Source organism: Sceloporus undulatus, chromosome 1 (genome assembly GCF_019175285.1).
Source record: "Sceloporus undulatus isolate JIND9_A2432 ecotype Alabama chromosome 1, SceUnd_v1.1, whole genome shotgun sequence".
Lineage (NCBI taxonomy): Eukaryota > Metazoa > Chordata > Lepidosauria > Squamata > Phrynosomatidae > Sceloporus > Sceloporus undulatus.
In genome coordinates, this window is record NC_056522.1 from 364,614,432 (window position 1) to 364,628,524 (window position 14,093).

Genomic DNA, 14,093 nt, shown 5'->3' on the forward strand with positions numbered 1-14,093 from the left:
ACAATTGTGTGTGTGTGTATATGTATTTTCTGTTATGAAAAAGAAGCTTTGCTGTTGAGAAGTTTCACCAACATTTATCTGGTATTCAGGTCTGAATGCTGTCAACTATTAGGATCAGACAGGTGTGTGCGTGGGGTGTGTGTGTCTAGATCCTAAAGACATATGATTTGAAGGCCCAGGAAGATTCTAGAATGTGAAATTAATGTCTCACAACAATTTGCATGCAGTTTTCTTTTCTAATCAGTAAATCCCAGTGGAAGAGAGAGTCGGGAATTGGCTGTATAGAACTTGCCCTCTGGCTTCCAGTAGGCACATGCATCTTTAAAAAAAAATAGTGAGCATGTTTGGGATGTGCACATAGCTAACATTTATCAGTTTTTCTTTCAGTTTAATCCTAAGGGTATCTACACAAATCTTAGACCCTTTGTCTAAGAGTAGGAACCTTGCAAGTTGCCTTGTACTAACTACGCTGAACAGATGGCAGCACCAGACTTTAGACAGGAATCTTTCCTAGTCCCACTCAGGCAATGCCAAGTATTGAATTTGACACCTTTTCATTCAAAGCATGTGGCCCTTCTTAGGGAGGTCTGTTTAGAATCACAAACCATCTCCCTATCTGTCAGTCTAATCTAATCTAATCTAATCTAATCCATATACAAGTTTTAGGGTTCGCTTCCACCTGAGCAAAATCTGTTCTCAGCACATTTTGCTGAGATTTCTATATAAATTTACATAATACTAAGGAGTCTCCTCAAGAAACTCAACCTATCCATGTCAGAACAGGTTGTCGAAGTATGTTGCATTGCATCAGGGAAAGTTCAACAACTTTGTTATTCAGTCAGTTGGCCAGATCTGATTTTTCTCCTTGGAAACTGTAAAGAGAGATTTTCTCATGCTTTATGCCCACATGACATATATTTCCTTCTACCAGCTCCCAATGTGCAACTCAACATTTTGTCTGACCCTATAGGCCAAGGAGTTGCCTCATGGGCCAGGGTTTAGGATAGTGGGGCAGTTGTTTGGCACAAATTTGCAAGGAACTTGGGGAATGTGGCACTGGCTAGGGTCCAACAAAATTGCTTTGTAGCTGGCTTGGCTGCCTCACCCCTTCTTGGCTTGTCACCAGGATCAGATCCAGAGGTGGAACACATGTCAGTAGATTTGGATGCCCATCAATGAGAATTTTTTTAAAGTGAGAGCTATACACTTATCTCAGACAGATTGACTTGGAAATAACCAGAATGGAGGATAGTCAGGTTTAAGTAGGTAAGCATGTGAAGGCTTATACTGCAACCATGTATGTATTTTTTGATCAGAAATTATTTGTACTATGCCTAGGATCATCAGCACACATCTCTAGGTGAGGACCCTGGGACTTTGGTGAAGCCTATCACCACTGATTTTTTATCCTGTCCCCCACCAGGGCTTGATGATTGAAATGTAAAATGATGATTGACCATTTTGACCTCCCAAACTGTTTTGTGCCTGAAAGGGGCTTTTTCCTAAAGCAAGGAATTACTGGAAGTTCCAACTAAGTAGTAACCTCACCAAAGTTCATACAGCAATGAGTTAGTTCTCTTCCACACTACACAATTACAGCACTTTGATACTGTTTTAATTCTGATAGCTGTAGTTTATGGAATCCTGGAATTTGTAGTTCCATGCAGCACTAGAGCTCTCTGGCTGAGAATTCTAAATATTTCTCCCTTAACTACAAATTCCAGGATTCCACATGATGGAACCATGACAGTTAAAGTGGAATTGTAGCATTATAATTGTGTTGTTGGAAAGGAGACATTAGTGTTGAAATAGTCATTATCCTGTAGGTGAACATCTTTAGGACTGTATTGAAAACATAGCTGGAGTAGTATTTCAGGCAGACATAACTCTAGAAACTCTTGAAACAGACTGCCCAGTTTGAATGATCTGTTTCTCAAAGTGGTCAGAGCCAGTGCATGTCATGTCAAAGATAAAGTTTTAGACTTTTAATTTTTTTTTAAAAAAATATTACACACAAACACATGCAGTTCCCAAAACCAGGTAGGACACATTTTAAAGGAAGATACAATGGTAACTCTTCTTTGAAACTTCAGTTTGGAAAATATGGGTGAGGGAGTTAACTGGGGAAGTTAATGCCAAGCTGTGTGGAGAAAAGTGATTGAGGCCAAAAACATGCTAATCCGCTGTTGCTGCAAGAAAGATAACCTGGGTGTTGTGACATTTTTTTTAATGTAATACGATTGCTTATCTGTGGTTTTTTTTAAAAGCTGCCAAACCTTTATCTGACAAAAAACTGATATATAGTGTTGGTTTTCTCAGTTCTAGTTCAGTGTGTATGTTTATGTGTGTGTAATTTTCCTTGTGGTGATGTTCAAATTTATGGGACTCATAGCATGGTGGAGGAAGAATTCTGTCCAGCACAACAACTTTATGTTGGAAATTTTTCCTGGCACTTTTCTGCTGGAAAGAGTAGAGGAAGGGGCAGAAGTAAGTGACTGAATTGGGAAGGTCCAAATGTAGGATTAGGTTACTCACATTTTTAGATGCTTGCAACCTCCTGAGGTTTCAGTGGTTATGGCTGTCAAATGTCATCCAGTTTTGGAAGTACAACTGTTCTTATCCCCTTGTGGTGAGAGATGCTTAGTGGATTTTATACTTTTGTGTGGTACTTAATGCATCTGGAGTCCACACTGGGCCTGGGGACTATAAAATTTGTATCCTATGCCTGCTCATGAGCTCTGATCTTTTGGGGAATCTCAGTTCAAAATATTCCACCTTTAAATGCATGACCACAAGAAATAATCATCTTCCAGTTGTGTCTTCACTGTAGTGTTCATTTTCTGGGTAATCTTGCTACTCCCATTCCTCTTCTATCTGTAGGTTTTTGCCATTCTCATCCTCATTGTTAGTATCTCAGTTCCTCAGTCCTCCAGTTGATTTTGATTCTATCCAAGAATCTAGAAATCATTGAAACAGAATGTGGCATATTCTATGTCGGGGTGGGCAACTGTGGAAGACAAGCGGGCCACATTAGCCCTCCATGAGACCTTGGAGTATAGCACCTGTTTCTGCAAAAAGAAAAAAAAATCATCATTTTATTTTGTCCCCAGACACCTTCTATGTGACACGAGGGCATGTTTTTGGGCCTTTTTTTTCTGGGCTCCCTAGAAGATATTTTGGGATATGTTGAAGCAAAATCATTTTTTGAGGAATAATTTGTTCAAGGGGAATTCCAATTATGGGGAAATGCCTTCTGCATCATCTAGAGATCATTTGTGAGCATCTTGGAGCATTTTTAAAACACCTTGAGGGCCACAAAAATAACTCTTGGGGCACGCGTTCCTCAGTCCTGTTCTATACAGTGTCACTTTTTGTAATTGTGCCATTCTGTTCCTCTCTACAGTGTTTTGTCAGTCTATCTGGAATTGCTCCCACAGAATGTACCACCACCACCATCATCATCAGACATGGCTTTTAAAAACATTCATGGGGTAGACTGCATACAATGGTGTCCATTATCCCTCTCCCTCAACATTTTAATCCTCGTGTCTTTACTATTGCATTTTAATGCATTGTCAATTTTTGTTTTGTTTTTTATCTATCCCTGGAGCCAGTGCATTGCTCAGGCTGGAAAAGAATTTTCATCCCTGTTATTAGAAGGCCTCAAGTTCCTTGTCTGGTGCACCTTAAGGAAGGAAGGAAGGAAGGAAAGAAAATGAATTCTTATTAAATGGCAAACCACTTTTGAGCGCTCCTTGCATAAGAAAACCCGGTGAAATTCATGGGATTGCCATAAGTCTATAAGCAATAGTAAGGCACAACCCCACTCTCCACAATTGATTATTTGGTCTATTATTCTTAATCCTAGTGGCAGGATAGTTCAAGTTCTGTTTTCTGGATTCTTACAGTTTATTTATATGATCAGTCAAATCACATGCAATGACCCTGAACAGTCCCCCAAGTTTTGTTCAATAGTGGAGAGAGGGCACATGAGCCACATGACTCTCAGCTTCTGTCAACTCTGACCATTGACCATACTAACTGAACCAAGAACCTATGAAAATTTAAAGGTTCCTCATTCCTGCTGGACAAGGGCAATTGAGCAGATTTACCACACAATGGGAAGGGAAGTGTGATAGATTCCACTACTCTTCACTTTTTCCAAAACAACAGAAGAACAAAAGTCTACAGTGCCCCATTAATTATGATCTAAGGTAGTACTCCTATACCTGCTTACCCAGAGCAAGCATCATTGAGTTCAATGGAACTTTAATACTAAGAAGTCATGTATAGGTTGCATTGTAAATATCTCAAGGAACATTTGGTTCTTTCAATGATTGCACCTACTCTATGGAACTCTTCACAAGAAAGTGCAGTAGGAGTAAGTTCTCTCTTGACATTTAACTGTCTAGAACCTTTATGTTTCTAGCATAGTGTAGGGGTTAGAGTACTGCATACAGCAGACTACAACTGTACGCAGTTATATTTCTCTGTGAAATCAAAACTCAGTTATGAAAACTCAACACAGTGCTGAGTTAGGAAAATCTTTGGGTACCCTTCACCCAGTCTCTCTCTCTCTTTCAATCTCAGTCTCAATCTCTGCCTGCCTTACCTGTTGTGAGTAGAGTAGAGCCATGTGTGATGCCTTGACTTTACTGGAAGAAAGTCAGAATACTAATACATTATTATTATTATTATTATTATTATTATTATTAACCTTTATTTATAAAGCGCTGTAAGTTTACACAGCGCTGTACATCAATTTTTTAGTCAGACGGTTCCCTGCCCTCAGGCTTACAATCTAAAAGATTCCCCTGAGTATTGGATAATGCTATAACAATGTTGACAGAGAGAATAATGATTAGTACATCTTCACTTAATACATTAATTAATACATTAATGTATTAGTTAAGTATTAATATTAATACTTAATTAATACATTGTAATGAAACAAAGAAACTTCATAGAATGTTAGGTTGGATTTCTTTCTTCCTTTTTAAAAAACAACTTATTTTAGGTCTGTGTCACAGTTTACGATATTTTCTTCTGTAAATTGCACTATATTATTTTTTAAAACTCCTTTAAAATACACCCCCCATGGATTAATATTTTTGCAGAAGCAGGGCAGTTCATACTTCACCAGTTCTCCTAAGTACTAGAGTGAACAAATCTGTGTTGGAGCTATGCACTAGATGAAGTCTCAACTTTAAAATGGCACAGTCCTTTGCCTACCTAGTCAAAAGTAAACCCTGTTGGATTCAGGGGAATTATTCCCAGATAACTGTGCAAAAGATTACATCATTAAAAAAAGAGACTGTCTCTTGCTACTTAGAGATCTAAATGTAAATGGATGTTCTCTGGCTTTGAGTCTGGCGACTCAAGACTAATGAAAATCCTGGACTATACTAGGTTGATACTATGCTTCTGTACAATCACTTTTTTCTTGTTCTCTGTATTTCATATTCGTAGCATTTATAGTAAAATTCTTGGTGGTATGTACAATGTAATACAGTAATTAATACTACACAAAGACAATATGCAAAGTCTTCTCTTTATCCATGTATTTTGTTCCTGGCTATCCCCAAATTGTTTTGTATCTGAATATCCCACAATTGTCCTGCTATGCATGGTGTATGTGTGTATGTGTTTATTTATAGGCTCCGTACTCATGTCTAGCAGACAATGGTGTGTAAATAACCTTAAAGGATGATGGAAAGCTGTATCTGACAAGGAGTGTGTATATATAGACATACACACACACTCCTTGTCAGATACAGCTTTCCATCATCCTTTAAGGTTATTTACACACCATTGTCTGCTGGCTTGGATAGTGAACCTTTCCAGAATTAATAATGAATGTTTGGCATTTTAGTAATGGAACTCAAGAGTGCGTATTTGTTAAACAGCTGGCATCTGGCTTGCAATGTGTAATCACACTTAATTGAATCATTGCCATTTTACTTAATCACTAGTAACTGCATTATAAACTCTGGAGATGATTAGTGGTAAGAGTAACAACATCTGTCTTTTAAAGACGTGTGAAATATGTGTCACTTTGCTGACGCTTGGCAAGGTGGCTTTGAGGAGCTTCCTTTCCCACTCCCCTCCCCACCCCACCCCTAGGCACATATTAACACAATTGTACTTACTAAGCATAAGGAAATTGGGATTATATTTTTAGATTATTACTTCTATACAAGAGCTGCTTCATGTCATTGTATTACAAAGCACTATTCTGGCTGTTGTATGAATAGCAAAGTGAGGCTCCTGAAGATCTTCCCAGAGATTAAAACAGACAGTTGCTTTGTAAACTAGGCTGCCATAAATAGGGCCTGAGTAGAAAGCTTGTATATTTGTTTAATTTTCATTGAGGTAAGCCTCTCCAAGATTAAGACTTTGAGAAGGCTATCTACTCCATCTTTTTCTTCACACAGTGGCCAAGCAGTTTCCTATGGGAAGGTTTCCAGCAGGACATGAGTATAATTTGTCACCTTAAAACCCTTCCATAGTGGTTATGTGTGTCAATTTCTGGCAACAGTAGTACTTTTGTATACAGATAGCAACTGAAGTTTGTTCTTGCTTATTAAGCAGATAGGAGGACAATTGTAAACTCATTGTTTTTTGTGGGTTTTTCGGGCTATGTGGCCATGTTCTAGAAGAGTTTCTTCCTGACGTTTCACCAGCATCTGTGGCTGGCATCTTCAGAGAATGCTTGCCTGGAAAAGTATGTCTATATATACTGTGTGAGCCTGGGGCAGGAAGGTCATTTGCACTTCTCCATTGTGAATAGACTTTTCTCGATTTTGTTAGCTTCAGATCTAAATTATGGAAATGCCAGCTTGGCGTTGGACTACAGCTGTGGAGGCCAGGGTTTGAATCCCTGCTCAGCCATGGAAACCCATTGGGTAATTTTAGGCAAGTCACACTCTCAGTCTCAGAGGAAGGCAGTGCTTGCCAAGAAAACCCAATAAGTCACAAATGACCTGAAGGCATACAATAGCAGATGTGTATATGTGTGTTTACATTTGTGTGTTTGCATATGGGGGTGTTTCAGTATTTGTTGTTGTTGTTGTTGTTGTGTGCTTTCAAGTTGTTTCTGACTTACAGTGATTCTAAGGCTATGAGAGAACTAAACAAGATCCTAAAGTGCAAAGATATAATAAAAGTAAAGGTAAAGGTTTCCCCTTGACATGAATGTCTAATTGTAACCGACTGTTTGGGGTGGTGCTCATCTCCATTACTAAGCTGAAGAGCCAGTGTTGTCCGAAGACGACTCTGGTGGTCATGTGGCCAGCATGACTGCATGGAACACCATTCCCTTCCCACCAAAGTGGTACCTATTTATCTACTTGCATTTTCATCCTTTTGAACTGCTAGATTGGCATACGCTGGGACACTATAGATCACGAACCCTCGCCGGAGAGGGTTAGGAATAGGAGGCACTGAGCTTCAGTGGTTCCGTTCCTTCCTCTTGGGCAGATTCCAGAGGGTGGTGCTCAGGGACAGTTGCTCAGCAAGGAAGGAGCTTATTGTGGCATCCCACAAGGCGCCATCCTGTCCCCAATGCTTTTCAACCTTTACATGAAGCCGCTGGGAGAAATCATCCGGAGGCATGGGGTGGGGTGTTATCAGTACGCTGATGACACCCAGATACACTTCTCCATGTCTTGGTCTTCAGCTTTGACTTCAGATGGCGTTTTGCCTCTCAATGACTGTCTTAAGGCAGTAATGGATTGGATGAGGGAAAACAAATTGAAGCTGAATCCAGACAAAATGGAGGTACTTACAGGCTCCGAACCCAGGTATCGGGATACAACCTCCAGTCCTAGAAAGGGTCATACTCTCCTCAAAGGACTGTGATCGCAGTCTGGGGGTGCTTCTAGATTCGTCGCTTCACATGCCAAATCAGGTGAATGTGACAGTCAGGAGCCTGTTATCAGCTTTGGCTGATATGCCAGCTGCGCCCTTTCCTGGAAGTCAGGGACCCTGAGACTGTAGTACATGCGCTGGTAACCTCACGCCTTGATTTCTTCAATGCACTCTACATGGGGCTACCCTCGTGCTTGGTCCGGAAACTTCAATTAATTCAGAACATGGCAGGCAAATTGGTCTCCGGTACATCCAGAAGAGACCATATAACACCGATCTTAAGATCACTTCACTGGCTGCCCATCAGTTTCCGGGCCAAGTACAAGGTGTTGGTTATCACCTTTAAAGCCCTAAATGGCTTGGGTCCAACCTATCTTTGGGACCGCCTCCTTCCATATAATCCTCCCCACACACTTAGATCCTCAGGGAAAAATCTGTTATAACCTTGTAAAACAAGGCTGTCTATGACCTCCCAGAGGACCTTTTCAGCTGTAGCTCTCAGATTGTGGAATGGCCTGCCGGATGAGATCCGTCATATTACCACTCTAAACAGGTTTAAAAAAGCTATAAAGACGGATCTCTTCTGGCAGGCCTTTCCTGAATAGTTCTCCGGCTATCAGGAGGAAAATCTAATTGCTGACCTCTGACTTCACCACAGTTACTGTATTGTTTTTAAATATGTTTTATGTTTTAAATTTTACATTGTTTAATTGTATTTTAAGGGGTGGGTGGGTTGAGGGTTCGGACTGTATATTTTTAATCTTGTAAGCTGCCCCGATTGCATTTTGTAGAGAGGTGGGATATAAATAAATTTTATTATTATTAGTGATGAGAGCTCACCTCATCACGCAGCACTTGGGCTTCAAACTTCCAACCTGCTGACTTTACTATCATCAGAATTGGCATCTTAAGCACTAAGCCACCACATCTGATCACTAAAGTTGGGATCACCCAAGCCATGGTATTCCCAATCACCATGTAGGGATATGAGAGCTGAAAATCAACCCATTTGAGATGGTGCTGAGGATATCATGGACAGCCAAAAAGACAAACAAATGGGTCCTAGAACAAATTGTAGCCTGAACTTTTCCTGGAAACCAAGTTGACTAAATTGAGGCTGTTGTACTTTGGCTACATGGTGAGAAGCATGACTTACTAGAAAAGACTATAATGCTAGGAAAGGTAGAAGGTAGTAGAAAGAAAGGAAGACCACATGCCACATGGTTAGACTCAAGCAGGGAAGTCACTGGCTTGAACCTGCAGGATCATAGCAAAGTGGTTCAGGATAGGGGGACTTGGAGGTGTCTCATCTACATGGTCGCCATGAGTCGAGGCTGACTCGAAGGCAGTTAACAACAAGGCAAGGTATCAGTGGGTTTTCTGGAGCTGAGTGTGTATGACTCATTCAAAGTCATCCAGTACAGTTGCCCCCCCCCCCAAAAAAATGCAGTATAAGGGCTTATATGTGAATGATTAATAATGATAATCACCACCCATGGTAAGGAGGATTCCCAGCAGACAATGGATCATTAAGTAAATGGGCACCCTTTAGATCTTGCCATTCAACAACAGGACAATACAAGATTAACATGCAAATCACCTCCTCTCAACCAACAGTATATATACCCCATCTTCTTCCATTCCAGCATTTTCTGAAGATGCCAGCCACAGCTGCTGACGAAACATCAGGAATAAACTCTTCTAGAACACGGCCCCATAGCCCGAAAAACCCACAACCCCCCCTATTATTAATGATGCTTGCAAAGCTATTCTTCCTAAACATTGTAGAACTCCGAGGCAGATCATAATGTCAGAGCAATAACTGAGCAGAACTGAAGAAATTTCATAGAATCCCAGAATCATAGAATCCTAGAGTTGGAAGAGACCACAAGGGCCATCCAGTCCAACCCCCTGCCATGCAAGAACTCTCAATTGAAGCATACCTGACATATGGTCATCCAGCCTCTGTTTAATTTACTCATTCCGGTACAAAAACTGTGCTGTAATGTCAGAGTATATAGTGCTTTACAATGTAGTATGTCCTAGTGAGTTTTTACAAGGAAGAAAAAGGGCAATGAGGGAGGAATAAAAGAGAATACAGCTAGCTGGACCTAATCATCTTCCCCACTGAATGAAGCATAAAATGGCTTCCTCCTAGGCACACTGACAACAGGGATTATTTCTGAATAAACCTACAAAGTTCGAAGACTTCATAGATGGAGGGTACATGATGAGCTGGGATTAGAAAGACTCATTAAATGTACGATATTCCTTTTGTTTTCACAGTCAACTGGGAGACAGTGTGGAGAGCCAATACCACCAAGAAATTTGAGATCCACACCAACATGAATAGCAACGTGGGGCTCCTGAGAATCTTCCCAGGGATTACGGCAGCAGCGGTCAGCCCCTTCTTCTGTCTTCTGAGAGCAACAGATCAGAAAGAAAAGGGATGATGACACTCAAGTGTGGGAGTTCTGATTACATATAATAAGCAATGAGAAATGGCCCTGGTATTACTGAGCCACTCCTAGGGTGTCTCTGTGTCACCTCTTTTCTCAGGGCTAGGTCTATATAGTTATCACACCCACACTAGTTAAATGGGAGAGACCAGAACATGGAAAAGTGTTTTGATTTTTTTCCCACTACAGTCAGAATCCCCCAGCCATTGACCATCCTGACTTGGGAATTTAGGAAGTTGTAACTCTAGAAAGGAACTTTCCCAAGCTCTGCAAGAGCTACCACCAAGAGTACTCTTACACTAAATCATAATGGAGGCAGCAAACATAAGCTTTTGGGGCGGGGGTGTAATCAAAAGCATGCCAAGCCAATTTCTTACTATGTTTTTAACTCTTGGGTCCAAGACACACTGCAGAAATAATCCAGTTTGAGACCGCTTTAAGTGCCCTGGCTCAGTACTAGGGAATCCTGGGAATTGTAGTTTATTGTGACTCCAGAGCTCTCTAACAGAGAAGGCTAAATACCTCACAAAATTACAGTTCCCAGAATTCTCTAGCATTGAGCCAGGGTAGTTAAAGTGATCTCAAACTGGATTATCTCTGCAGTGTGTTTTTGACCTTATACATTCAACATTTGTTGTCACTGTGTGCCTTCAAGTTATTTCTGACTTATAGCGACCCCAAATTGACCCTATCATGAGGTTTTCTTGGCAATATTTTTTCAGAGGAGGTTTGCTATTGCCTTCACTTGAGGCTGAGAGCATGTGACTGGCCCAAGATTACCTAGTGAGTTTGATGGCTGGGCTGGGAATTGAACTGTGGTCTTCAGAGTCATAGTCCAACACTTAAAGCACTATGGCACATTGGCACTTCCACAGTTTGGATCATTTGATGCTACAGACAACAACAAAAAATGCTATTTGCAATGGAGAAGTGGTAGGCAGGAAACATACATGCTTGTCCTTTTTCATACATGGGATTTCAGGCTGGTTTTGCTCTTACTAGTTGAGTGAGAATTATGTTATGGTGAAAAGATCCTTCTGGGAGAAAGTTGTAGGAAGTGAGTAATTATGAGTTAGGGAAAGAGTTAAGCCTTTCCAGTTGACTGCTGCAAATGCGCGTTTCCAAAAGCTATTTTGCAGAGGTGTTTGTCCAGTTTTAGTACACAGGGAAGTTGTATAAGCCTTTATTTAGTAATGATAGGCCCATTAGTGTTCTAAATACCCTCAAGGTACCAGATCCCATCAGGTCTTATAACCTAAGCAGGGTCAGGATCCCATTGTGGGAGAAAGGCAGGAAATAAATAAAATAATAAATACAAATCAGTCCTTGGATGTAAGACAACCAACGAATACCCGGTGCTGTAGGCTGCATTTCAGAGGAAGGAACTGGCAAAACCACCTCTGACTATTCCTTGCCTAAGAAAACCCCATGAAATTCACAGGGTCACCACAATTCAACAGGTGAAATGAAGGCATATCACACACACACAAACACACACACACCTATTGGTAGTCCTGGAGGATTGTGAGAGTCAAACAAAGCTCATTATATCTTTCAAAGAAATTATTCCTAGAATCAATCTTCTTTTTGTTGCTGTATGTGTCTATATATATTTGTTGCTGTGTATGTCTATAGGATGTATTTTTATTATTTGATTAATCTTAAATATGGCACTTCCATGCACATGGAAGAACAGGATGATTGACATACTGAAGTGGGAAAATAGACTGAAGCCCCATCAGATTCCAAGTAGAAAATTGACATGTTTTAATGTTCTTGTACCTTAAAAACTCAGGGGCTGTGCAGACCAGCCATTAAGGCTGACCTGGGGGTGGAGTCAGGGCATGGCGTCCTGTGCCCCAGCTCTGCCCCATGATGGCATGATGCTGTCCACTGCTCCACATGGTGTGTGGCATCACAGTACTCCTCTGGTGCTGTGTCCATATGACACAGTGCCAAAGGAGTGCCTTAAAGCTGCACACTAGCAGCTACGGCTCCCTTTGCAGGGCGCAAAAAAGAGCTACTTTTTGTGACTCCTTTTTGTTCCCTGGAAAGGCCAAACCAGCACCGCAGTGTGCGGTTGCAGCAGCCGCAATCTGGTGAAGATGGAGGTGGATGCAGGCCACCCTTTAGGGTGGGCTGCACAACCTGTCACTGCAAATAGAAAACAAGCCCAAGAGTGAAAACAAATACTTACATTATTCCTGATCAGTTAATTTTCTATTGTGAGGATATTAAAAATAGTATTCTCACCTGAAAAGTAGCACAATTTTTACTACCACTTTGACACTCTAGCAGCAAATTCACATGTACTGTATAAGGCAGTCTTCTGTAATTAGAACTGGGGAAAAGAAATAGAGTTGGTTGATCTACAACAGCAATAGCAATTTATAGCAAGTACATTTCTATACTGCTTATCAGCTCAATTAAGCGCTCCCTAAGTGTTTTACAATGTGTAAGCCAATTGCCCTCAACAAGCTGGGTACTCATTTTAGTGACCCACAGAAGGATGGAAGGCTGAGTGGACCCTGGAGCCCTGCCTGGAATTGAACTCACAACCTTGTGGCTGTGAATGGCTGCAGTTCAGGCATTTAACTGCATCACCAGCGCTCTTTAGGGATGGGCAATCCAGTTGTAGTTGGATTGCAACCTCTATCTACCCTAGCCAGTCTATCAGTTGTGTGGTGTCATGGGAGTTGCATTTGGGCCTAAAACAGATTGGCGAAAAGGGCCACCGTTGGGCTGCATTGGGGGCATGGCATTTACATGATGAATGCCCCAAACGTGGCCAGAAACTGCATTGAGCCCACCCCAACCTGGAAGAGCCAAGCTAAAAAGGAGCGGAATAAGATTGCTCCTTGTTGGCAGCCAGTTCAGGACTGCAGCAGTGGCCCAGATCGGGACTTGGCGCATGTGGTTGCCATGGTCCCATAGTGATTGGGGCAGGAGTGGCTTTTGTCCCATCTGTTTCAGGCCTAAGCTGCCCACATCTGACCTAAAAAGTCTTTTCTAAATTTGTAGTTCTAAATGCTAAGTGATACCAGTAAATGATCCACTTTTCAGTCTGGAGATACCTCTATGTCATCTAGTTAGTGCCTTTTCTCCCCATTTATGCAGGTTATTTTGCATAATTAAAAAAGATAGATTACATCTCTGTGGCTCATTTTTGTCCATATTTGCTTTAAGTGCAAATAAATTTGCTCGTCCTGCTATAGCTAATTTCTATGAAACTGTCTTTCTTTTGTGCTGAATAGGCAACTGTAGCCCTTCAGAAGCTTTTGGATTATAGTTTCCATCAGCACTAGCTAGCATAGTCAAATGGTATGGGATAATGGGAGCTATAGTGCTAGGACAGAAGATAGCAGAAAGAGAGGAAGATGGATAGACTCAGTTAGGGAGGTCAAAGTCCTGAATTTACAGGACCCCAGAGCACAGCAGTTGAGGACAGGGGATCTTGGAGGTGCCTCATCCACAGGGTCACTATGAGTTGTGATTGACTTGAGCACAGTTAACAACAATAACAAAAGTCCTAAATATGTGGAGGGCTGTAGTTGCCCACCCTGCTATAAAACATGCACTACTTTGTCCTAGTATGTACTAGTACTGTTCTTTTCCACTATAAAATTTGTACAGGAAGCTATCTTGTACTACTTTTGTTAAATCTATAAAATTTCCTATGATAAGTTGTCCATAGCTTGTGTTTCTCTTTGTGTACTTGTGAACATATGTATATGTGGGTATGATCATGAGATGAAATTGTGCTGC

At 41.1% G+C, this 14,093-nt stretch overlaps 1 protein-coding gene across 1 annotated transcript in view; it reads left to right on the top strand.

Moving 5' to 3' along the window:
- LOC121936760 (60 kDa lysophospholipase-like) overlaps window positions 1-14,093 on the top strand; it is a 115,043-nt gene that overhangs the window by 44,401 nt on the left and 56,549 nt on the right. The window contains exon 7 of the mRNA XM_042479313.1: window positions 10,156-10,268. Within this exon, the coding sequence (XP_042335247.1) occupies window positions 10,156-10,268 (113 nt within the window). The remainder of the gene's footprint in view (window positions 1-10,155; window positions 10,269-14,093) is intronic.